This window comes from Castor canadensis, chromosome 18 (assembly GCF_047511655.1).
Source record: "Castor canadensis chromosome 18, mCasCan1.hap1v2, whole genome shotgun sequence".
NCBI classification, from domain to species: domain Eukaryota; kingdom Metazoa; phylum Chordata; class Mammalia; order Rodentia; family Castoridae; genus Castor; species Castor canadensis.
The window spans coordinates 41,364,274-41,386,842 of record NC_133403.1 but is presented as its reverse complement, the minus strand read 5'-3'; the positions used below and the strand labels follow the sequence as shown (position 1 = coordinate 41,386,842).

At 38.3% G+C, this 22,569-nt stretch overlaps 1 protein-coding gene and 1 non-coding gene across 5 annotated transcripts in view; both read left to right on the top strand.

The window, feature by feature from the left end:
- Sbno1 (strawberry notch homolog 1) overlaps positions 1-22,569 on the top strand; it is a 49,142-nt gene that overhangs the window by 3,410 nt on the left and 23,163 nt on the right. Inside the window, exons 2-15 of one of the 4 annotated variants that reach the window (XM_020159420.2) lie at positions 6,243-6,374; positions 7,205-7,309; positions 8,678-8,987; positions 11,132-11,232; positions 12,556-12,652; positions 14,851-15,011; positions 15,802-15,935; positions 16,120-16,210; positions 18,084-18,245; positions 19,273-19,408; positions 19,484-19,589; positions 19,721-19,874; positions 20,656-20,838; positions 21,355-21,452. In XM_020159420.2, the coding sequence (XP_020015009.1) occupies positions 6,243-6,374; positions 7,205-7,309; positions 8,678-8,987; positions 11,132-11,232; positions 12,556-12,652; positions 14,851-15,011; positions 15,802-15,935; positions 16,120-16,210; positions 18,084-18,245; positions 19,273-19,408; positions 19,484-19,589; positions 19,721-19,874; positions 20,656-20,838; positions 21,355-21,452 (1,970 nt within the window). Of the gene's footprint in view, positions 1-6,242; positions 6,375-7,204; positions 7,310-8,674; positions 8,988-11,131; positions 11,233-12,555; positions 12,653-14,850; positions 15,012-15,801; positions 15,936-16,119; positions 16,211-18,083; positions 18,246-19,272; positions 19,409-19,483; positions 19,590-19,720; positions 19,875-20,655; positions 20,839-21,354; positions 21,453-22,569 lie in introns of all 4 variants that reach the window. The other 3 variants (XM_020159419.2, XM_020159422.2, XM_020159421.2) reach the window with 3 other exon arrangements.
- LOC141419102 (small nucleolar RNA SNORA32) lies at positions 22,305-22,425 on the top strand. The gene has a single exon (XR_012443766.1). It is a non-coding gene; the product is annotated as a small nucleolar RNA SNORA32 (small nucleolar RNA).

Sequence of the window (22,569 nt, the reverse complement as noted above, 5' to 3'; positions counted from 1 at the left end):
TGGTTGAATCTTTGAATGTGGAACCTTTGGATATGGAGTGCCACCTGTATGGGGCTGAAAGTGCAGGACCTTGGAAGGGTGTTGTATTGGACCTCCTGAATTTGTAATTTTGCTCAGAGCTTGTGTAGTTGTCATCTTGTACTAGTTATCTTGTACTAGTTCCTCTTTTCTAAGCTTTAGTTTCTCATCCGTGTCAAGGGGATACTCTTGGGTTATCTTGAGGATTAAAAGAGAAAAAAACAAACGATAAAGTAAGTATCAAAGAGAAGAATTTGGAAGAGTAGTGATCAAGAGTTGTAGCATTCCAGCAGAGGCAGAGACAAGAGAATTGCAGTTTGATGCCAACTGTGGCAAAAAGTCTGGGAGACCTGTCTCAAACAAGCTGGGAGCTATATGAGGTGGCTCAGTTCTATAGTCATAGCTACTCAGGAGGTAGAGATTGGGAGGATAGCAGTTTTTGCCAAGGCCAGCCCTGGCAAAAATTTCACGTCCCCATCCCATCTCAAACGATGGCTGGGCACAGTAGCATGTGCCTGTTATCTTGGCTACTCATGGATGTACAAATGGGAGGATTGTGGTCCAGGCCTGTCCTGGCATAAAGCAAGACACTTTCTCAAAAATAACCAGTGAGAAAAGGACTAGTGGAGTGACTTAAGTGGTAGAGTGCCTACCTAACAAGCATGAGGCCCTGAGTTCAGTCCCCAGGACTTCTAAAACCAAAACCCCCACACGTTCTGAGGCTGGCCTAGGCAAAAACTGGAGCCATTATGTGAAAAAAAAAAAAAACTAAAAGCAAAAAGACTGGGAGCCTGGCTCATGTAGTAGAGTGCTTGAGGCCCTGAGTTCAAGCCTTAATACTGTAAAAAATGGCTGGGGAGCATGGCTCAGGTGGTAGAGTGCCTGCCTAGAAAGAGACCCTGAGCTCAAATCCCAGAATTGCCAAAAAAAAAAATTCCACAAAAAAACCTGTTACTTCCTCTCCCCATTTTTTCCTGTACTGCTATTATAAAGCATTTTTGAAGCTTTATGCTTTCCCTCATTCAATTTTTTTTCTCCCCACATTCCTTTATGGATACGTTTCTACAGGTTTTGCTATGGGGGTGGGTTGGGGGAGACTTTGCAGAGCAGTGGTAACTTGAGGTCTAGATGTCAAAAGATACAGATTATATTCTTTTAGGGAAAAGAAAAGCTTCTAAGCTAGCTTTATAACTATCTTGTCTTTGATGTTCTTAAGGAACCTGCACACAGTAGACAGTAAATACTTGATAATGAATTCTCTCAGTTAAATTCTAAGTGGATCATTATCCTTTAGATTATTAAACTGGTATTACATCTGGTTTGCATAGAAACAAAGTTGAAGCTCAGTCTTGGATCACATGTGCTTAGCACTATTAAATAATGAGAAAAAATTCTTTTTGTTATTCAGACAAAGATGTTATCTAAATGGTAGTATCTATGTACATTTAAAAATGTCTGCCCATTTCTTTTAGACATAACTGATTGGACAAACTAGATGTGTGAGACACATTTATAAAAAGCAACTATCTTATAGAACTAATTTTGAAGTTAATTATTGGATGGATTGATAGCAATTACATTTTTTTATTGTGGGAAATTGTGTTAGTGATATGAAAGAAAACAGATCATTTTGGACATATCTCCAGGAATAAGCCTTACTTGTTTATAAAATGAGAAGGAGATTGGCTAATACAACTTTTTAAGACCTCTCAGTTTGAGCATTGAAATGACATGTTTGTCAAAATGATAGGTAATAGCTAGTAGCAAACATTTAACTCTGTGTAGTGTTACATTCACTATTCAACACAACAATCCTAGAAGGAAAGTTCTGTTTTTATTCCCATTTTAAAATGAAGAAACAGAAGCCGGGTGCTGGTGGCTCATGCCTGTAATCTAGCTACTCAGGAGGTAGAGATCTGGAGGATGCTGAGCAAGTAGAGACCCTATCTTGAAAAAAAACAAAAACATAAAAGGGCTTGATGGAGTGGCTCAAAGTGTAGGTCTTGAGTTCAAACCCCAATACTGAAAAACAAAACCAAAAAAAAGATGATGAAACAGAGTCAAGGGGTTATTACTTTACTATATTATACCATTAGTGGGTGATGTGGCCAGTATTTAAACCCCATAGTCTCGTCAACCACTGTGATGTGTTACTACCTTGGTGATGTGTACCTTTTATCTGCTTAGAGCCATAAAGATCCTCTTTCGATCTCAGCAAGAGAAACCTTGTCCCCCTTGGTAAGTTTTAGTGCTGGTGGTTTCAGTGGGAGCTGTATCCTTTCATTCTTCTGGTCGGCTTTGTTTCTTGGTATTCTTGGACTGCCAAAGGTAGCTCTTTGTTTCTACTACTCTGTGTTCCTTATGTATTGTAAAAGTCTTCACAGGTGTACTTGTAAACAAAGAATGTTTTTGAATGTGTATATGGTAAAGACTTTTTTTCTATTTGTGATAGAAGTGTTGGTGGTAATTTTGGGGGTTTAGATTGCTAGATGGTGAATGTTATCTGAGGTCTGTGAACTCCTTTGTAGACACACTAATGCAGTTCTCTAATGGTGTTTAGCATTTATAATGCAATTTTGTGGATTGAAAGTGAAAATATTTTCCTTACCAGGAATGAACCTTCTTTATAAAGTGAAGAGGAGGAAATTGGCTAATAAAACTTCTTATGGACTTTCTCAGTTTGAACATTGACTTTCTGTGAGTCTAATAGTTTCAGAATTAGAAATACGACTAAATATTAAGAGTTTGGCTTAATGGGGTTAGAGAATGGATGTTTCTTCTATCGCTTTCCCCCTTTTTTCTCTACAAAAAAGAAAAAGTACAAAATCTGCTCAATTGACTGATGGCTCTCTAGATTCCATTTGTGTGTGAGATGTATATAGGAGTAAAATCTTACTCATTATTAGCTTAAGAAAGACAGTGTCACTGCTACATGGATCTAGGCCGCTACATGGATCAGAGGGCCTCAAATTATTACTTATTTTAATTAGCAAATAAAAATTATATTTATCATGAACATGATGTTTTGATCTATGAATACATTTGGATTGGCTAAATCAAATTGTGATTCCCCTGAGTAAATTCTGAGTTGATCATTCATTATGTTATTTTATAACCTGACATTTTTTTCTTGTATGAACACCAAAATACTTGATATTTTTTGTATTTTAATGCTCCTTGTTAAGAAAACATTTTTAAAAGCCTCATGAATTCCATAACTAATTTCATTGAGTTTGCATTTCAATAAAAAAATGTTTTTTTCTGTACTTTTGAGGATAATTAGACAGAATTTGATGTATATTTGCTGGATTAATAGATCTCTTGGTCTCTAAAGGCTCTGTGATCTGTTCTTTGGAATTTAATAACTTAAAATAATGTGCCTTTGGGCACAATGGGGAGGTTGAGGCAGGAGGATGGCAGGAGCCCAGGAGTTTGGGGTTAGCCTGGGCAACAGAGTGAGATCTCTCTCTTAAAAATAAACAATAAATTTTGTTTCTATTTCAAATGTAAATAAATCATTTCCAGTATTTACCTTAAAAATGATATTTTGGATCTGGGTGCACGTGGCTCACAGCTGTAATTCTAACAACTCAGGAGGCATAGATCAGGAGGATCACAGTTTGAAGCCAGCCCCAGGCAAATAGTCCTTGAGACCCTATCTCAAAAACACCTTCACAAAAATAGGGCTGGTGGAGTGGCTCATGGTGAAGGCCCTGAGTTCAAACCCCAGTACCACAAAAAAGAAAAAAAAAAAAAAAACAACCACATTTTGGAGCTGGTAGTGTCATGACTCATGCTGTAGAGCACCTGCCTAGCAAGTGTGAGACCTTGAGTTCAAACCTCAGTACCACCAAAACCAAACACACACACATTCTGATAATCATGGGAGTTCGGTCAAGATTAGCCATAGTGGGTGGGCCAAGACCACATTCCCACAGGTCATTGTGGATTAAAAATGTTTTTAAAGCGTTGGTTTAGACCCCTAAGTACTTACATATTTGTACTATATGCTAACATAATTGTAAAGCATGACCAAATATGTCTGTATTAGAAAAATGGGTCAACTTTGTTTTAATTCTCTATTGGGCCACTTCTCTTATTTGTCTCTTGTTACCCTATTCCCCTCCTTATTTCCATCTTGCTATCAATACTTTATCTCATCCCCCTTCCCCCCCCCCCCCGTTTGTTTGTTTGTTTGTTTGTTTGTTTTGGAGACAGGGTTTCATTATGTAACCCAGGCCAGCCTCAAACTCTCAATACTCCTGCCTAAGCCTTGTACGTGCTGGGATTGTAAGTGTCCACCACCATAGCTGGCCCTCTTCAGTTTTGACCTCATCCTGGCTTTCACTCCAGAATAAGCCATGGACTTCAGGGGTCACTAATACCAGCTTTGCTCACTGGAAGAAAACCCACGGGCTTGGGAGTACCTGGAGTCCCATCTTTTGCCACTCCCTGTCTGTGTGAACTTACGAGCTTGGGCAGGGAATCTAAACTTTTTGAGCTTCAGTTTCAGCTCTGACATTGTATTACTTATCTCACTTAGGGTGGTTGTGGGCTTAAGTACGGTAATTAATAGAAGTAGCCTAACATTGTGTTAGGTTTGTGGAACACATCTGTCAGTTTTCTTCCCTTCCTCCTTCCTGATTACAGTATTTTTCTGCATTAGACTTTTCCTTTCTTTGAAAAATTTTGGAGAAATCTTTGGATTCTGTCCTTCCTCCCATTCTTTTAAACAGTGGTTCTGCCCTCAGTTTCATTCTGGATATCTGTGGTTTCACCTTAAACTCATTCATGTTTCTGTTAGAACTTCTGTCTAAATGATATGCAAACTTACGTGACAGAAGTAGTAGAGGATTTTTCTGCATTTATACCCTGCTGTTTTTGTGGCAGCAATGGGATTTGAACTCAGGACCTCACACTTGCAAGCCAGGAGCTCTTACTGCTTGAACTACTCCACTAGCTCTGTTCCTTGCTTTCATCTAAAACAGTTCCTACATGTTAGAAGTCATGGTCATGGTGCGCTTTGCTAACACCCTTTTTGTAGGACATCATGAAACACTGACATTTAATTTTATCACACAGGCTGAAAACAAATGCACTGGCTGAAATTATATTACTTATATAACAGCAGTTTTCTGAGAAAAACAAGTGCAGATTTCTCATAAGTATGTTTATATAAACTGATTAATACAAATTAATGAGAAAAGTTAAAATTGGGAATTCTATTAATTTTTTTCTCTTTGTATAAGATAGGTAAAAATCCATTTTGGTGGTAGAATGCTTTGGTCTGTCTTCTGTGATTATAGTTAGGAAACCCCAACCTAAAAGTGTGCTTGCTCCTAAATTAGTCCTCCTCTCCAATTCCATATCATTCATCTGGGCCAACTTGCTCTTTTTCATTTTCTCTTGGCTTCACTCTAATCATTCATCCATCCATCAACTCATACTTTTTCTCTGGTATGCTTTGTATTTTCCCTTCTATTCTGAGTTTTTAATTAAACTAAGTCTGATGGATTCTCCTTATATAGCTTAGAACTCATCTTCCTTTCCCCAGCCTTCTTTCTCTCCACTCCCTACATTCCAATTCCTCATCTTTCCTGGTCTACTTCAGCAGTTTCCTAAGATGTCTTCCTTCTGGTCACTTTGAACCTTCTCGGTCTACTTCCACAGTACTGTTGCGCTGTGTTTCTACATCACAAATCTACTGTGTTAAGCAGTCCTCCATCTGAAACCTCTTTAGTAACTAGTTTTACCCACAGGACTAAGTGAACCATTTAGAATGGTGAACGGAGCTGTGGGAGCCTCTTACTACTTCTGAGTTTCCATAGGCTTGTTGATTATTCTAACCAGAGTCCTTAAGTTGTGTCAGATTCCTTCATGCCTCCTTGAATTTGAAGAAGAGGTCAATGTGGTGATTTCTTTCTTTCTTTAGACTCAGCTCCATTGAATTGCTGTCACCTCTCTACCCAGGCTGTGTTCATCTTTTCCTTCTCTGATCCCATGGTATTTTGTAGACATACACTCTTGCCAGGAATTATGTACTTATCTATCCTCGTTTTAGTGAGAACTTCCTGAGATCAAAGACTTTTTTCTGTTTTATGCATCTTTCCTGACACACAGTAGATTCTTCGTAAATATTGAATGGAAAAGTCTGGTAGAAAGTGTCGGATTGTTTGTATTGAGAGGAGAGGTAATATTTTGCACTTTAATGTTTTGTTCTGAAGATGGTGGAACCAGGGCAAGATTTACTGCTCGCTGCCTTGAGTGAGAGTGGGATTAGTCCGAATGACCTGTTTGATATTGATGGTGGAGATGCGGGGCTTGCAACTTCAACACCTACCCCTCCAGTGCAGCAGGTAAGAATATTCGAAAACTTCTTAAGTTTTAATTTCCACTTGCAGAAATACATTGTTTTTCTGGGTTCTGCGAGGTTTATGCAGGCAGACAGGCAGAACTATGTGTAGAGGAAGGTGTTGGGTCTGTTGGTGATGAAGAGGGGCTTCTGCTACCACTGCAGGATGCATTGGGCAGTGATCTTGGAGTCCTGGAACTGCTTGACCACTGGCCTGCAGCACTTGCTAGCCTGATCTCACCATCACAGTCTGCATGGAGTGGTGCTGGCATGGTTCTGAGTCCGTGTAGAGATTCATAGTACTAAACCTTAATTTTAAATATACACGTGAATGTTACTTTTATGTTGAGTATTGATTTCATTAGTGAGGCAATAAAAATGAAGATCCTGTTTTCTGCTTTGTTTTTATAATATATATAAACATAAGAGATGGGTTATGTAGAGTTTTTGAGGATCATTAATTTTTTTTATATTTGTCTATGTACTTTGTAGGACATTTTCCTGTGACTTCACTGTACATGTTCCGTCTGAAAGCAAAAATAAGATCCTGATAGTAGAATTTTGTGGAGATTTTGTGCTTACAAAGATTGATATATTATATTTGATATAGTGATTTCACATTCCATTTGAATGTAAAGTGTGACTTTTCCCCCCTTTTTGTGCTATGGTCTGACCCAGGGCCTTGCTTATGCTAGGCAAGCATTCTACCACTGTGCTACATGCTCAGCACTGGTTTTTTTGTTGTTTTTTTTTAATATGAAACACACAACTCTTGTTCTTGAAACAGAATTCACTGCTGTCCTCCTCTACTTTCTCTGTCATTTTTCTCTCCAGTCGATGCCACTTAGTGCGTTAGAACTAGGTTTGGAGACAGAAGCAGCAGTTCCTGTTAAACAAGAACCAGAGACTGCACCTCCTCCCGCACTGTTAAATGTGAGGGTAAGAGTTACTCAGATTTGGCATTCCTTCTAAAATAGCTTAGGATGGTAGCAAGAAAATAGCCTTTTAATAGGAAATGGATTTTCTCCCTAGTTCTGTTTTTTTTTTTTTTTTGGTATTTTTGAAATATCCTACCCAGTTTCTTAACCTTGTAAAATATTTTTTTCACCCTTTTGGAACTTACATAGATCAGAAGGTAATTAGAACAGGGCAGAATATTTCCTGAGCTTATTGAAAAATCATAAAATTCAAAAACTTTGTGAAATAAAAATGGAATGTATATCATTCCACTGTTTTCATTTTTTTTTGGGGGGGTGGGAATACTGTGGCTTGAACACAAGGCCTCACACTTGCTAGGCAGGTGCTCTACTAATTGAGCCACTCTGCCAGCCCCAGTCTCACAAACTGTTTGCCCATACTGACCTCTAACTGTAGTCCTCCTGATCTCTGCCTTCCAAGTAGCTAGGATTATAGGCGTGAGCCACTGGCACCTGGCCATTCTTTTTCTTTTGCTAGTTTCAGTTTTGTACAATGTTTATGTGATTGTAATTGTGCTTTACCTTTCCTTAAATATAGCAATTATTAGCTGAAGCCTAGGGTATAAAATTATTAGACATATTGGATAAAATTTGGTAATTGTGTTTTAAGAGTTATATTTAAAAGTGACAAGATCCAGAAGATTATTAAAGGTATGAAAGATGTTAATAGTAGACTCAGATTTATAAAAATTTCTCAGTTGTATTTACAGCCAGACATAGTATCTTCAAATTGTCATCTTTTTTTTTTTAAATCTAGTTTCTTCCCACCTTACCGCACCTTAGTAAAAACACTATGTAGTTTTGTTCTTGGCTCAGTAGCACTCACATCATCACCAACTTTCACAGTTTACCTGACCAAGTTATTTTTGTCTCTTTAAACTTTACTATAACCTGTATGAAAGCAAACAAAGTATGAAACAGATTGTGCAATGTTTAACACAGAAAATTTGCCTCAAGAGAACCTAAGCCTCCAGTGGTGTGAACCATTTGCCTAGGTTTGTTTACCTAGTTGGGGCAGTTGGCAGTAGAAATTCTTTCTGTTACTAGTCCTGTTATTCAGGGTTCCTATATATCACAGCTTGAGGTAGCTTTCCTTTAGCTTGATGGTTATATAAAATGTTGTATTACTATACCTTTTTTTCTTCCCAGTGCTTTGTTTTAAACTTGTAATTTATAATTAATCATATTAAAATGGAAACGATGCCAATAGTGAGGCAAGAATAAAATCTACTTTAGCTTTTAAAATGTCCACCATGCTTATGAATACAGACTTTGTTAGAGAAGAAAGCGTTTCTCAGTGTGTCAGGTGTTTCTTTTTCTTTTCTAGCAGCAGCCTCCATCTACGACAACATTTGTGCTGAATCAGATCAATCAGCTTCCGACCTTAGGATCTACAATTGTAATGACTAAAACACCACCTGTAACGACCAATAGGCAAACCATTACTTTAACAAAGTTTATCCAGACTACTGCAAACACACGCCCTTCAGTCTCAGCACCAGCAGTACGAAATGCCATGACTCCTGCACCTTCAAAAGATCAGGTTCAATTGAAGGATTTACTCAAAAATAATAGTCTTAATGAACTTATGAAACTGAAGCCGCCGGCTAATATTGCTCAGCCAGTTGCAACAGCAGCTAGTAAGTTTCTGTTTCCAGTAGCATTAACTTTCTGCCTTTTGTAAGCTATGTCAGTGTTTTTTTTTTTTTTAACGGGATTTATTTGGGTCTTAAAAGAACTGTGCATAAAAGAGGTATTAACTGCCTTCCTCTGTATGTTTGCAGTATTCACACAGTTGAAGGTAGCAAAAATTCAGAGGCCTAGGTAGAACATTGTGTGGCATTATCTCAAGAGTTCAAACCTCAGTACCACCAATAAATAAATAAATAAATAAGCCTGTTAGGTAAAACACAGCCCAAAGACCACCAGCTTCCTGATCTCTTCCTTCCAAATAGCTGAGATTACAGGAGGGGAGCACCTTGCTTGGCATCCTGTTCTTTTATATGGAGAGCTCTCTGAGGATTTTGGACCTTGTTCCTTACAGGAGAGAATGTATGCTATTTGTGAGGAGACAGTTTAAAGAGCCAAACAGAAAGCAGGATAGATTTAGAGGTGACTGAGTAGTATCGATACAATTTTCCATGTTCAATGTGGTAGTTTTTTTCTTTTTTGTGGTACTGTGCCTTGAACTCAGGACCTACGTCTTGAGCCAGTCCACCAGCCCTTTTTTTGTGATGAGTATTTTTGAGATAGGGTCTCACAAACTAGTTGCCTGGGGTTGGGTTCCAACCACTATCCTGATCTTTGTCTCCTGAGTCACTAGGATTATAGGCATGAGCCACCAGAGCCCAGTTAGTAGCTTTTAAAGTGGCTGCAAATCAAGGTCATTCTTGAATATAATCTTGAGGAACTGTCGATAGATAGCACTGAAAAGGTCAGATGGCAAGTTAATGCTGAAGGTGGGCTGAGTTTATTTTGTAGGAGAGGGTCATCTTTTTCCTGACAAGGAAGAATACTGAAAGTATAAGACTGCAGACTTCAAACAGGGGTTTGCATGTTCTATCTCTTCTTTGTGGGCATTTCCCTGTTTGGAGCCCTTAGCCCTTTATGTTTCTATTTGGGTTCTGATCAATCACTTGGGTAGTTTTGTAACTCTGACTTGATCACTGGCTTTTCCACAGTTTATCATTACTGTTCCAGCTTCCTTATTTTTTTTAGACTTTAATTAGTTCTACTCATTTTGAACTCCAAGTGATAGGCTTCCCTAATGCTCTGATCTGTGGTAAATTAGATAGATGTGAATCAGTTCTAGTGTGCTCTTTCTTTCCTTTTTTTTTTTTTTGTGGTACTGGGGCTTGAACCCAGTACCACCTTGAGCCATTCCACCACCCATATTTTTGCGAAGGTTTTTTTGAGATAGAGTCTTGTGAACTGTTTTCCCAGGCTGGCTTTGAACTGTGAGCCTCCTGATCTCTCCCTCCTGAGTACTTGGGATTACAGGCATGAGCCACTGTTGCCAGGTAATGTTTCTCTTTCTAAGGGCAGTGATTTCCACACTGTAATGTCAGGAATCCCAGGTACTGTGCTTGGGAGAACCTGAGATACTTGGAGACTGGTTTCATGGGCTCCAGATGAGCACATCCATCCATGTGTCCCCCCACCCACATTAGCAGTCAGCCAAACAGTTCTGGTTTGATTGATATTTGGATTCTGGGGTTCTGTTGCTATATTTAAAAAGAGTTTGAAAACCAGTGATGTAAAAGAAGGGGTTTTTTATTTGGATCTTTATTCTGGGATCAGTAAGGAAATGAGTTCCCAAATTGATTTTTCTTCTACAAATAATTATTTTTCCTTGAATAGTTAAGTACAACCAAATCCGATGAAATTGGTTGTACCTTGGTGGTATCAAGTAGGCAGGAACTACCACTTGTAATCTGTTTAAATGAGCAAGTGAAGTGTCTCAAAGTAATGCTGGCTCTTGGTATTTGCACTAAACTGTCAGATAGTACTGGTTAAGGCATATCTTATTCATAAATAATTTTTAAATTTCCCATGCACCTGTTTGGTTGTGAGTCACTTGCTTTCTGAAGTTAATTCTTCCATAGAACAACAGAACAACATAGCTTTGAATGTTTTCACGCTTCTGCCTAATTCAGTGGTAGGCAGATTGGTATACTTTGTTTTATGGATATAGATAAAGTTCACTGAATTTTTGAATGGTAGGAAAAAAAAAAATTGAGTTTTTTTTTTTTTTTATTGTAAAACGTAAGTTTTCTCCCCTTAGCTGACGTAAGCAATGGTGCAGTAAAGAAAGAGTCTTCTAATAAAGAAGTTGCGAGAATATGGATAAATGACATGAAAATGAGGAGTTTTTCTCCAACAATGGTGAGTTTCAAATTGCTGTATCTATATTTCTGTGTAATAAGAAAGTACATTTGAGTATAAAAGTTCTTTAGAACAGCCCTCAGAAAGCTGGTTGAGTGGATAGGGCTGCTTCATTATTCAACCTGTGGGGAAGCCTAAACTTTGCACTGAGCTGCTGCACACTGAATGCGGTGACTGACTTGCATGTATGATAGGAAGAGGTATTACATGCAGTACTCATATTTCTTGTTGTGAAATCTTACCTGATCAGGAAAAAACAATGTAAAGTTAACCAAAAATCTTTGATACCTATATTCATTTAGGATTGAACCAAAATATTTAGATGGTTATGTGTAGTTAGATCATATAATAATTTAGGTATGAGTAATTGTATGGTAATTTAAAAAAAATTTTGGCCAACACTTAGGATTTCTTTACATAATGCTTAATTTATATATGTATGCATAACATATACATGTATACACACATGTATATATGTACATATAGTGAGTTTCTATAAGTAGTGTATTGCTTGGTTTTCCTTTCAGTAAACATAAAATTTGACAACCACTTGGATTAAGTAGTAATACAAGGTACATTAAAAGGTATAATATGCTCACAGTGAAGGTTATGAGTTTGGAGGAAGGTTAGACCTCCATGAATGATAATGTCCTTGTAGACTTTAAGGGGAGGTATGATGGAGCTGGGGTTTTGAATGTGGAGAGACCTTGAGTGCATTTTAGGAAGAGTGTCAAAGCATTAACAGGCACAGGGGAGGTATTGTTTTTGTGGAGACACAGAAGTCTGAAGAAAATTCTCCATACTCCAGAAGAGCCTTTAAACTCTAGTTTCCTAGATTTAGGTTTTAGGGTCTGAGGAATAGAAGGCAGGTGGCAGTGAGCTGAAAAGAATATGGGATGTGAGACTTGGAAAAGTCCTGCTATAATGATCTAGGTTGTGCTTTGAGCTCTTCTACCTTTTGTCCCCATACTCCTTGCTCTTTTTAGTTCTGGAACTGGAATAACGAGGAGGAATGATGTTGGAGACAGATGTGGGCATCAGAGAGGCAATATTGATGATGAAAAGTAGTTCTAGATGATGTGGCCGAAGGCAGTGGAGCTATGTGGTTGTATGTATGGGACAGAATAGGTTGCCATTGTCAGCTCAACATGGAAGAAGCAGGGAAGCCAAGAAGTATGACCCAGATTTTAGGAAGTATGCAAGGAGTACCTTGGTTTCCAACATTGAAGATTTCTGAGTTTGCCTGCAGAAGACTTTCTCTCTCTGTTGGCGTTGCCTTTGCTTGCTGGACTTGAGGTTGATTGCACTTTTTTTGTGTTCCAGAAAGTTCCTGTTGTTAAAGAGGAAGATGAACCAGAGGAGGAAGATGAAGAAGAAATGGGTCATGCAGAAACGTATGCAGAGTATATGCCAATAAAATGTATGTCCTTGGAATGTGTCAAAATACCAAACAAAACTACAAAACTTCCTGGTTCTTTTTTTTTTGTGATACTGAGGTTTGAACTCAGGGCTTCCTTGAGCTTGCTAGGCAATCCTTCTGATCTCTGTCTCCTGAGTAAGACACTAGGATTACAGATGTTAGACTTCTGGTTCCTCTTGAACTTAACTCTCTTACACAGGTACTTGAAGGACATACCACTATCCCAACACCAGTGGCTCATGCCTGTAATCCTAGCTAATCAGGAAGATTGCAGTTTGAAGCCAACCCGGACAAAATAGTTTTGAGAGATGCTATTTCGAAAACATCCAACAGAAAACAGGGCTGGTAGAGTGGCTCAAGTGGTAGAGTGCCTGCCTAGCAAGCGTGAGGTCCTGAGTTCAAACCCCATTACCCTCCCCCCACACACACAAAAGAGTTATATCTGGGATTTTGTGGTTTTTTTTCCCTTCCAGTAAGTTTTCAAAGAATTTGTCCATGACCCTTTAAACCAGAGGTCAACAAAGGGAAATTAGACCACTGCCTGTTTCAGTAAAATTTTGTTGAAACACAGGCATGCCCATTGGTTTGCATAATGTCCATGAATGCCATTTATACTATAATAGCAATGTTAAGTAGATACAAAAAAGAAACTGGGGAGGGGAGATAGGAGAATGATGGAGGGGGTGAATTCAACTATGATATATTGTAAGAACTTTTGTAAATGTCACAATGTACCCTCAGTAATTAATGTACCCATTAATTACCAATAGTAATTAATTACAATAGTAATTAATGGGTGGGGGAGGGAGAGCAGAGAGAGAGATTATTTATATAAATAAATTTGGGAGGCTGACAGTGGCCCTAGCATCGGCATTCTTCCTCTTTGCCTTGATTGCATTAGGTGCTATTTTTGTATATTTTATTATGGTTGTTGCTGAGAACCAGGTTTTTTAGTTACTTGTTTTTGAAATATACTGTTTCTTCATAAAATCTATGAGAGAACTAGAAAACCAAAGAAACTAGATGGCCTGAAAAGTTATTTTTTTAATTTTGTGGTTAGGGTTTCCCCTTTCACCTAACCCCTGTGCCGCACCCCGCCTCCAGTTTTAGGGATTGAACCCAGATCCTTGCACATGCTAAACAAGCAGTTAACAGTGTTTCTTTCCAAGTAAAATTTCCTACAAATTTGTTTAATTGAATGAATGATAAAAGTAAGATTCCTTAATCTAGGCTCATGGATTATGTATGTTCTTTTATTTCTGGAGACCTGGTGGTGTGAACTAAGTCTGTGCTATTAGTTTTAAGTTTTGTTTATATTTTGAGGTGAAGTCTCCCTGTGTTGCCCAGACTGGCCTTCAACTCATGGGCTCAAGCTATCCTCCCATCTCAGCCCCCCTGGTAGCTGTGGTGTGTGCCACCATGGTTAAATCTGTTTTTAAACTTCTATCTTTTTATTGGCAAGTCTCTCTTGAAATAGTAGTTAAGTCATTAGAGTAAAATTTTTTGTTTTTATTTTATTTTACTTTTTTTGAGAGAGGATCTCACTATATAGTTCAGACTGCCTCATATTCATGATCCTTTTCCCTACATCTCTGAGATGCTAGGTTTATAGGTATGTGCCACCACGATAGCCTTATTTCAATTAAATTTAAGCAGTACTTTACAGTCACTAGTTTTTTTTTTGTTGTTGTTAGAATGGGGTTTGAACTCAGGGCTTCATGCTTGCAAAGCAGGCGCTCTACCACTTGAGCCATACCTCCAGTCCATTTTGCTCTGGTTGTTTTGGAGATGAGGGTCTCCTGAACTATTTGCTTGGGCTGGCCTCGAACCATTATCCTCCCAGTCTCAGTTTCCCAACCATCACCCAGCTTCTGTTTGTAACATTTGCGTCCTGGGGCTTGAATTCAGGGCTTACATCTTGAGCCACTCCACCAGCCCTTTTTTGTGATGGGTTTTTCCAAAATAAGGGCTCATGAACTATTTGCCCAGATTGGCTTTGAACTGCGATCGATCCTCCTGATCTCTACCTCCTGAGTAGCTAGGATTACTGGTGCCTGGCTGTTACTAACTTTTTAGAGAAGCTTGATGTGAATAGTTATTTATGTAGTTTGTCTGTCATAGGAAAAATATTGCAGTATCTTACAAGAACATATTTTATTAGAATGATTTAAATGAATATTTTTAAATTTTACTTTCAGTAAAAATTGGCCTGCGTCACCCAGATGCTGTAGTGGAAACTAGCTCTTTATCCAGTGTTACTCCTCCTGATGTTTGGTATAAAACATCCATTTCTGAAGAAACCATTGATAATGGCTGGCTGTCAGCATTGCAGCTTGAGGCGATTACATATGCTGCCCAGGTATTTATGATTATGTACAATATTTATCTTTTTATATCTTAGTCCATACAGCGTAGTTGTTTAAATCCAAAGGTAAAGTTTCCTGAAGTGAAAACCTTATGAATACTATTTTTTTAAAGAAGTTTTATATGTTAGAAGATGAGAAGTTCTACCATTGTTATGGGCCAGTGCATTGCCAGTGAAATGACGGGTTGGTAACCTTTTTGGAGTTTACTGTGAATATGTGTCTAAATGAAGAATGCAGAACAATAAAAAAATAAAGAATTAGTGTATAAATTTTAACTACAATTCTATTCTAGGTATCTGTTCCTTAGCGCATGTATGTTTGTTTCTCCCCTCAGCTGTGGAGATTTGAGTGCTCACACTGTTGGGGTGCTTTAATGAACTGGTGTTACTGCACTGTGTAGTGTATTGTATAGACTTTTAAAATGACATGAACAAGAGTTATAACTCTGTCTCGAAGAGTTTTGATCATATTCCATGTCTCAAAATAAGTAACGACCTGAGTAGTTGAGTATCCCCTACAGTTGTGTGTGATGTCAGTGTTTGCATTCTATTGTGCAAGTGTTGAAAGGGGTGTTCAGGACTCCTTACCAGTTTGTTAACTTAGTTTCTTGGTGCCTGGAAGGGCAGAAGGAAAGATTATATAGTAATTCTATAGAAAGTATCCATACTAAAGGCCAATCTGAGCTATTTATATAAAAATAGGTGGTATAAGTATATCCTGTAAACTATACGAAAGATTAATCAACCTATATGAAGCGTTAATTACTAGCTTTTTCTTTTTTAGCAACACGAAACATTCCTACCTAATGGAGATCGTGCTGGCTTCTTGATAGGTGATGGTGCTGGAGTAGGAAAAGGCAGGACGATAGCAGGAATCATCTATGAAAATTACTTGTTGAGTAGAAAAAGAGCATTATGGTAAGTGCTGAGGAATGGCTGTGGAAGCTTTTATTTGTGAGCAGATACTTTAGCATGTAGAGATGGATTTAAATGAGTAAGTGTGTTCAAGTGTCAAGCCCTGACTTTATTCCTTAATTTTGAAGAATGAAAGTGTAATTTAAATTTAACTTTTTTTTTTCTGTTTTTTCCCTTTTAATGACAGGTTTAGTGTTTCAAATGACTTAAAGTATGATGCTGAAAGGGATTTGAGGGATATTGGAGCAAAGAACATTTTGGTTCATTCATTAAATAAGGTATGACCATTCAGTAAATATGGACTCATCTGTGAGATAGGAATTATAATGTTTACTCTGCTGGGTTGTTACTAGGGTTAAATGAGCTATTCTGCAGAAAGTATAGTGAGTGCTAGTTACTATTACTGGTTTGTGGATTACCTTGCACCAAATAGCATGCCAGGCAGTGGTTGTGCAGTGGCAAACAACATAGGGATTGTCCCTATTATAAGGGAATTATTCTCTTGTCTTAGTTTTGAGAGTAATTTTAGTTATTATTGTTTTGGTGGTACTGTACTTTTGAACTCAGGATCTCATTCTTGCTAGGCAGTCACTCTACTACTTGACCCATATCCCCAGCCCTTTTTCTGCTTTAGTTATTTTTCAGGTAGGGCCTCATGTTTTTTCCCAGGGCTGACCTGAGACCTTGATTCTCATACTTAAGGCTTCCTGCATAGTTGAGATTACAGGTGCAGGTCACCATCACTGGCTTATTGATAGAGCTGGAAGTTGTACCCCTGATCCTGCTTCTGACTTCTTAGTAGCTGGGATTACCGGAGTGAGCTACTACACCCAGCCTGTAGAATAATTTTATATGACTATAAGGGTGCTTATTGCTATAGGTCATCATATCCTGTATAGAATATAGTGAGTTGTTGTGGCTTGGAGATGAATACCTTTACCTGTGTTAGCAATTCTATATAGTGGAAGAAAGTGAGCATCAGTGTCTAAAACACAGTAGAAAGTCATTAGAATTTTAGTGTTCATTTAGCAACTCTTTACTGTCATACATGTACCTGTTGTTGCTTATAAAGGTAGAAGAAAGAGACATGGCTCCTACAGGTACCTCCCTGGTAGCCCTTGAAAATGAATTAATGTAGTCCTGGTGCCAGTGGCTCACTGCTGTAATCCTAGCTATTCAAGGAGGATCTCGGTTCAAAGCCAGCCTGGGCAAAAAGTTTGCAAGACCCTATCTAGAAAAAACCCAACATAAAAAAAGGGCTGGTGGAGTGGCTTAATGTGTAGGCCTTGAGTTCAATTCCCAGTACTGCAAAAAAAAAAAAAGTGCTTCCCATGTGAGTTTCAGTGTTTGTTGTTAAGATGCCCTGCTTATCAGTGGCTTTTTTGGGTAAGCTGTACTGAGTTGAGTGGGTTGATGGTTAAATTACCACAGAGCACTCAAAAAACATGAAAATGGTATGTAGAAATGTTTTTTATTTCTTAGCAGTGTAATTAAAGGGTACATTTAACTATCACTCATGATTTTTTGGGGTGGTGGTTGTGATTTTTGCACCCAGAAGTTAGGGCCTTGTGCTTGCTAGGCAAGCTCTCTGCCACTTGAGCTGGGTCTCCAGCCGTCATAATTCTTATAGTCTCTTAGAACTTAATCATAGTGCTTTGTATATTTTAAGTGCACAGCACATATTTGTAGAGCAAGTATTGTGACTTTTTTGAGAGTTTGAAAATTGGATCTTTGTGCAACAAACTTGTGTGTGTGTGTGCTTGTGTACATATATAAGAAATGTTATAGATCACCTTAGGAGGTACTTTGATATTTCTGAGCCTTTCAGGTTAAGCTCTCCCGCTATAGCCATGTGCCAGTGGCTCATGCCTATAATCCTAGCTACTTGGGTGGCTGAGAACGGGAGGATTATGGTTTGAGTCTAGCTAGAGCAAAGTTCTGGAGACCCCCTATCTCCAAAATAACCAGAGCAAAATGGACTGCAGATGTATCTGTTGAGCACTGTTTTGCAAGCACAAAGCCCTGAGTTCAAAGCTCAATCCCACCAAAACCAAACCAAACCAAAACCCAAAAAACCCTTAAGATGTTCTGCTATAGAAGTTTGTTACCAAGGGACAGATGAACTAATTAAATTCTTTTCTTTTCTTTCAGTTTAAATATGGAAAAATTTCTTCTAAACATAATGGGAGCGTGAAAAAAGGTGTTATTTTTGCTACCTATTCGTCCCTTATTGGTGAAAGCCAGTCCGGTGGTAAATACAAAACTCGGTTGAAACAGCTGCTGCATTGGTGTGGTGATGACTTCGATGGAGTAGTATCCTCTAATAGAGAAAACAGATATGTTTGTAGTCTTTATTTTGGTGGACCTGGGATTGAATTAAGGATTTTGCAGTGTTCTGCTGCTGCAGTGTATTCCTAGTCCTGTATCTATTTTTTAAAGGCACAAAAGTTATGTGAAGAAAATTTACCTCTGGAAAAGAAGACTCTTGAGATCAAGTAAATTGTTGGGATGAGCGCTTCAAGGATTAGTGTCCCAAGGGCCTGGAAAGCCAGATCTCTTCTGTGTCTGTCAGATAGGAGACCAATAGTTAAGTTCTCGATTTAGGAAAATGTTACTAGGTATAGGGAATGCTGATTACTCTGTTCTCCACTTGGGATTCACATTGCTTGTTTACGTGGTAACTCACTCAAGGAAACTAAAGAAAGAATGTGGTTAACTTAGCAATTCCAAACTTACTTGCTCAGAGAGGATCTTATGAGGGGACACCATGTTTTGAAATGCTGGCTGTTTTGGTTACAGTCATAAAACTTGTGTAGTGGAGAGTTCTTGTCACACTGGATCCTTTTCTCCACTGGGATTAAGAATTAAATATCTGGCTGGGACAAATACCAAATTCAGTGAGTGTCTCAGAGATTAGAGGAGAAGGGTGCAAAGGAGGTAGAATAGGAGAGCCTTGGAGAAGGCTTACTTGATGTGGATAATCTTTTTTTTTTTTTTTTTCCTTTTTCTTTCTGGCAGTAGTGGGGTTTGAAATTAGGGTCTCATGCTTGCTAGGCTAGTACTCTACCTCTTGAGCCACTCCACCAGCCTTTTTTTTGTGTTGGGTATTTTTTGAGGTAGTTTCTTGATTTTTGTCTCAGCTGGCCTTGAACCAAGATTCTTCTGATCTCTTCCTCCTGAGTAGGTAGGATTACAGGTGTGAACCACTGGCAACCAGGTATGTGTGTAATCTTAAAGAAGAAAACAACCTGAAGGCCTTGGGGAATGAAATGAAACTTTCCTGAAAGTTTGTAGGCACTTAACTACTAGTGTGGTTCATTCCTTAACTTGTTCCTTACAGATAGTGTTTGATGAATGTCATAAAGCAAAAAACTTATGCCCTGTAGGTTCTTCAAAGCCAACCAAGACAGGCTTAGCTGTTTTAGAGCTTCAGAACAAATTGCCAAAAGCCAGAGTTGTTTATGCTAGTGCGACTGGTGAGTAGTTCTCTAATTAAAAAGGTACAGGCACATTATTTTTGCTGCTATAATATATATTTGGGGTTTTTTCAGGTGCTTCTGAACCACGAAACATGGCCTATATGAACCGACTTGGAATATGGGGTGAGGGAACTCCATTTAGAGAATTCAGTGATTTTATTCAAGCAGTGGAACGCAGGTAACGCAGCTTACAGCGCACATTGTTGTCAGCAGCAATCTAACAGATGTGTTACTGCCAAAACCCTGCCATTCTGTATTGAAGTCCTACTTTATTTATTGATAGTTACTGTGTGCTTTAATTTTATTCAGAGGTGTTGGTGCCATGGAAATAGTTGCTATGGATATGAAGCTTAGAGGAATGTACATTGCACGACAGCTGAGCTTTACTGGAGTGACCTTCAAAATTGAGGAAGTTCTTCTTTCTCAGAGCTATGTTAAAATGTATAACAAAGCTGTCAAGCTGGTGAGACGTTTCTTCATTCCTATGGATTTTTTTTTTAGTTTTTTTTTTTTTTTTTTTAAAACTCCTGGGGTTTGAACTTGAGGCTTCACATTTGCTAGGCTTAGTGCTCTACCTCTTGATCCACACCCCTATTTCTTTTTTGCTTTAGTAACTTTTAGAGTAGTGTCTTGTGTTTTTGCCCCAGTGGGTTGTGATTATGATCCTATTTATACTTTCAGTTTATATAGGATAACATGGACCCGCCACAGCTTTATTGATTGACAATGGGGTCTTGCAGACTTTCTGCCTGGGCTGGCCTTGAACCACAGTCCTCCTGATCTGTACTTCCTGGATAGCTGGGATTACAGCTGTGAGCCACTGTAGCTGGCATTAATTCCTAGGTTTTTTTATGTACTTGATAATGTTTCTACTAGTTGGTTTTGTCAGTTTTGTCCATTGTGATGTCTGTCAGCTGACAAGAATGCATTTCTGCTGTGAAACAACAGACATGACAGGCTGTGCTATTTAACCATTATACTTTACAGACTACAGAGTTTCACTTCATTATTCAAAACAATAACTTTATTTCAATCACATAGTTCTCAAAAGTACAATGCAAATGTGTGTTTCCTCCTAAAATGACTGCATTAAGTAGGAAGAATTTTGAGACATCCTAAAAACTGAGCATCCTAACAACTATTGTTTAGTGATTCCTAAATTACTGGATTATGTTGATTGAGTGGGTCAATTTTAAATAATACACTCAAAGATAAAATATGAAAAATGTTGATTGTACTTTCAGTGGGTCATTGCCAGAGAGCGATTTCAGCAAGCTGCAGATCTGATTGATGCTGAACAGCGAATGAAGAAGTCCATGTGGGGTCAGTTCTGGTCTGCTCACCAGAGGTTTTTCAAATACTTGTGCATAGCATCCAAGGTTAAACGAGTTGTGCAATTAGCTCGGGAAGAAATTAAGAATGGAAAAGTAAGTTGGAAGAACACATTAAGAAATTGTTCTGTTTGGTTAAGTTGTTTGCTTCTTGAGGGGGTGAGTCTTCCTGAAGGATAAATGTGAAGATACTAATTGTAGTATGACATTAAGTACATTTTGTGAAGTTCATAAAAGCAGTGACTGTGTAGAGAATTACATAGTTCAAAGCGTAATGAAATAAATTCAATCTGATCTTTTCTTACATGACCTAACGCTGATAGCCTCTTGATCTCTATGGCCTTACGCTTTCTGTTTGACCAATATGTATTTGCTTGAAACACAAAGGACTTTAAACTCCATAAGGGCAGGGACAATAATCATGCTCACTATTATAATCTGTCTCCTAAGTTTTTGATACAGAGAATGTCTCAAATATATAGAATAAGTAAAGCAGGAGTCTCTTTTACAATGATGAAGGTCATTGGTTGAAATGGCTTAAAAATACTAGTAAGTGTTGATAAGAAAGCAAGTATATTTTTATTTCTAATTAATGTATTTTCTGTTCTCCAGTGTGTTGTAATTGGTCTGCAGTCTACAGGAGAAGCTAGAACTTTAGAGGCCTTGGAAGAGGGCGGAGGAGAACTAAATGATTTTGTTTCAACTGCCAAGTAATATTTTTGGTTTTCTTTCTGAGTTTTTACTTAGACATTTCCTTGAGTTAAAACTTCTGCTTCACCTGTATCTTTAAACATTTTTCTCAGCTAAGTTTTTGCAATTCTGTGCTTTCCTATATAGCACAGTATCTGTTGGAAAGCAATAGCATAGACATCTTAAGATTAGCATGGGTTTATTTAGTAAAGCAGGGCAAAGCAGGGAGAAATAATAGAAAGGGAAGAAGGAGCACTCTGACATGCAGGGCATAGGAGCAGAGAGGCTGGCTCAACATAAATATCTTATAATCCTGAAATGGTACGCACACACAGAAGGACTTGATGTTTGTCATATACATCTTGGAAACCTGAGATACCGTGAGTTACTTTTAGTTTTACTTTCATGTATTTGAAATTACCATTCTTTGCGAGAACTGAAGCTGTAGGTTGTCCCAATGTAATCAAATCTTTTGTAAAACTCACAGTGCTTTAAAAATGTGATCTCTGGTAGTAAAATGACCAACATAACCCTGCCTCTGTAATTTATTGTCTTCAGGTGCCCCTTTGAAGATAGGTGTAATTGAAACCTACTTTTAAAAGTAGTACTTTTGCTGGGTGCCAGTGGCTCACGCCTGTAATCCTAGCTACTCAGGAGGCAGAGATCAGGAGGATCCAGGTTCAAAGTCAGCCCAGGCAAATAGTTCACAAGACCCTATCTCAAAAATACTTATCACCAAAAAGGGCTAATGAAGTGGTTCAAGATGTAGGTCCTGAGTTCAAGCCCCAGTACCCCTACAAAACAAACAAGCAAAAAAACCAAAGTGATCTATTGAGTTAAATAAAAAGTTTTTATTGAAATTAGTTTTCTAATAGCCATGACCAAGGCTTTTAGAATGCAGTTTCTCATTTGCTGTGGACATGACCATAAAAAATTTTCCCAGTAGGCTTTCTATATGCTACTTTGTTAGCAGTCAACCTACTGGGAACACTGTCGCCCAGCAGAAATAACTGCAAGCCACAGGACTTTTCTAATGGCTACTTCATTGCTAGTGAGATTTTATAACATCCAAATACTGCATGTTAGTGTAACATTTGTAGTTGTGTGCTCCTTCTTGGTTATGGTTTGATTATCTTA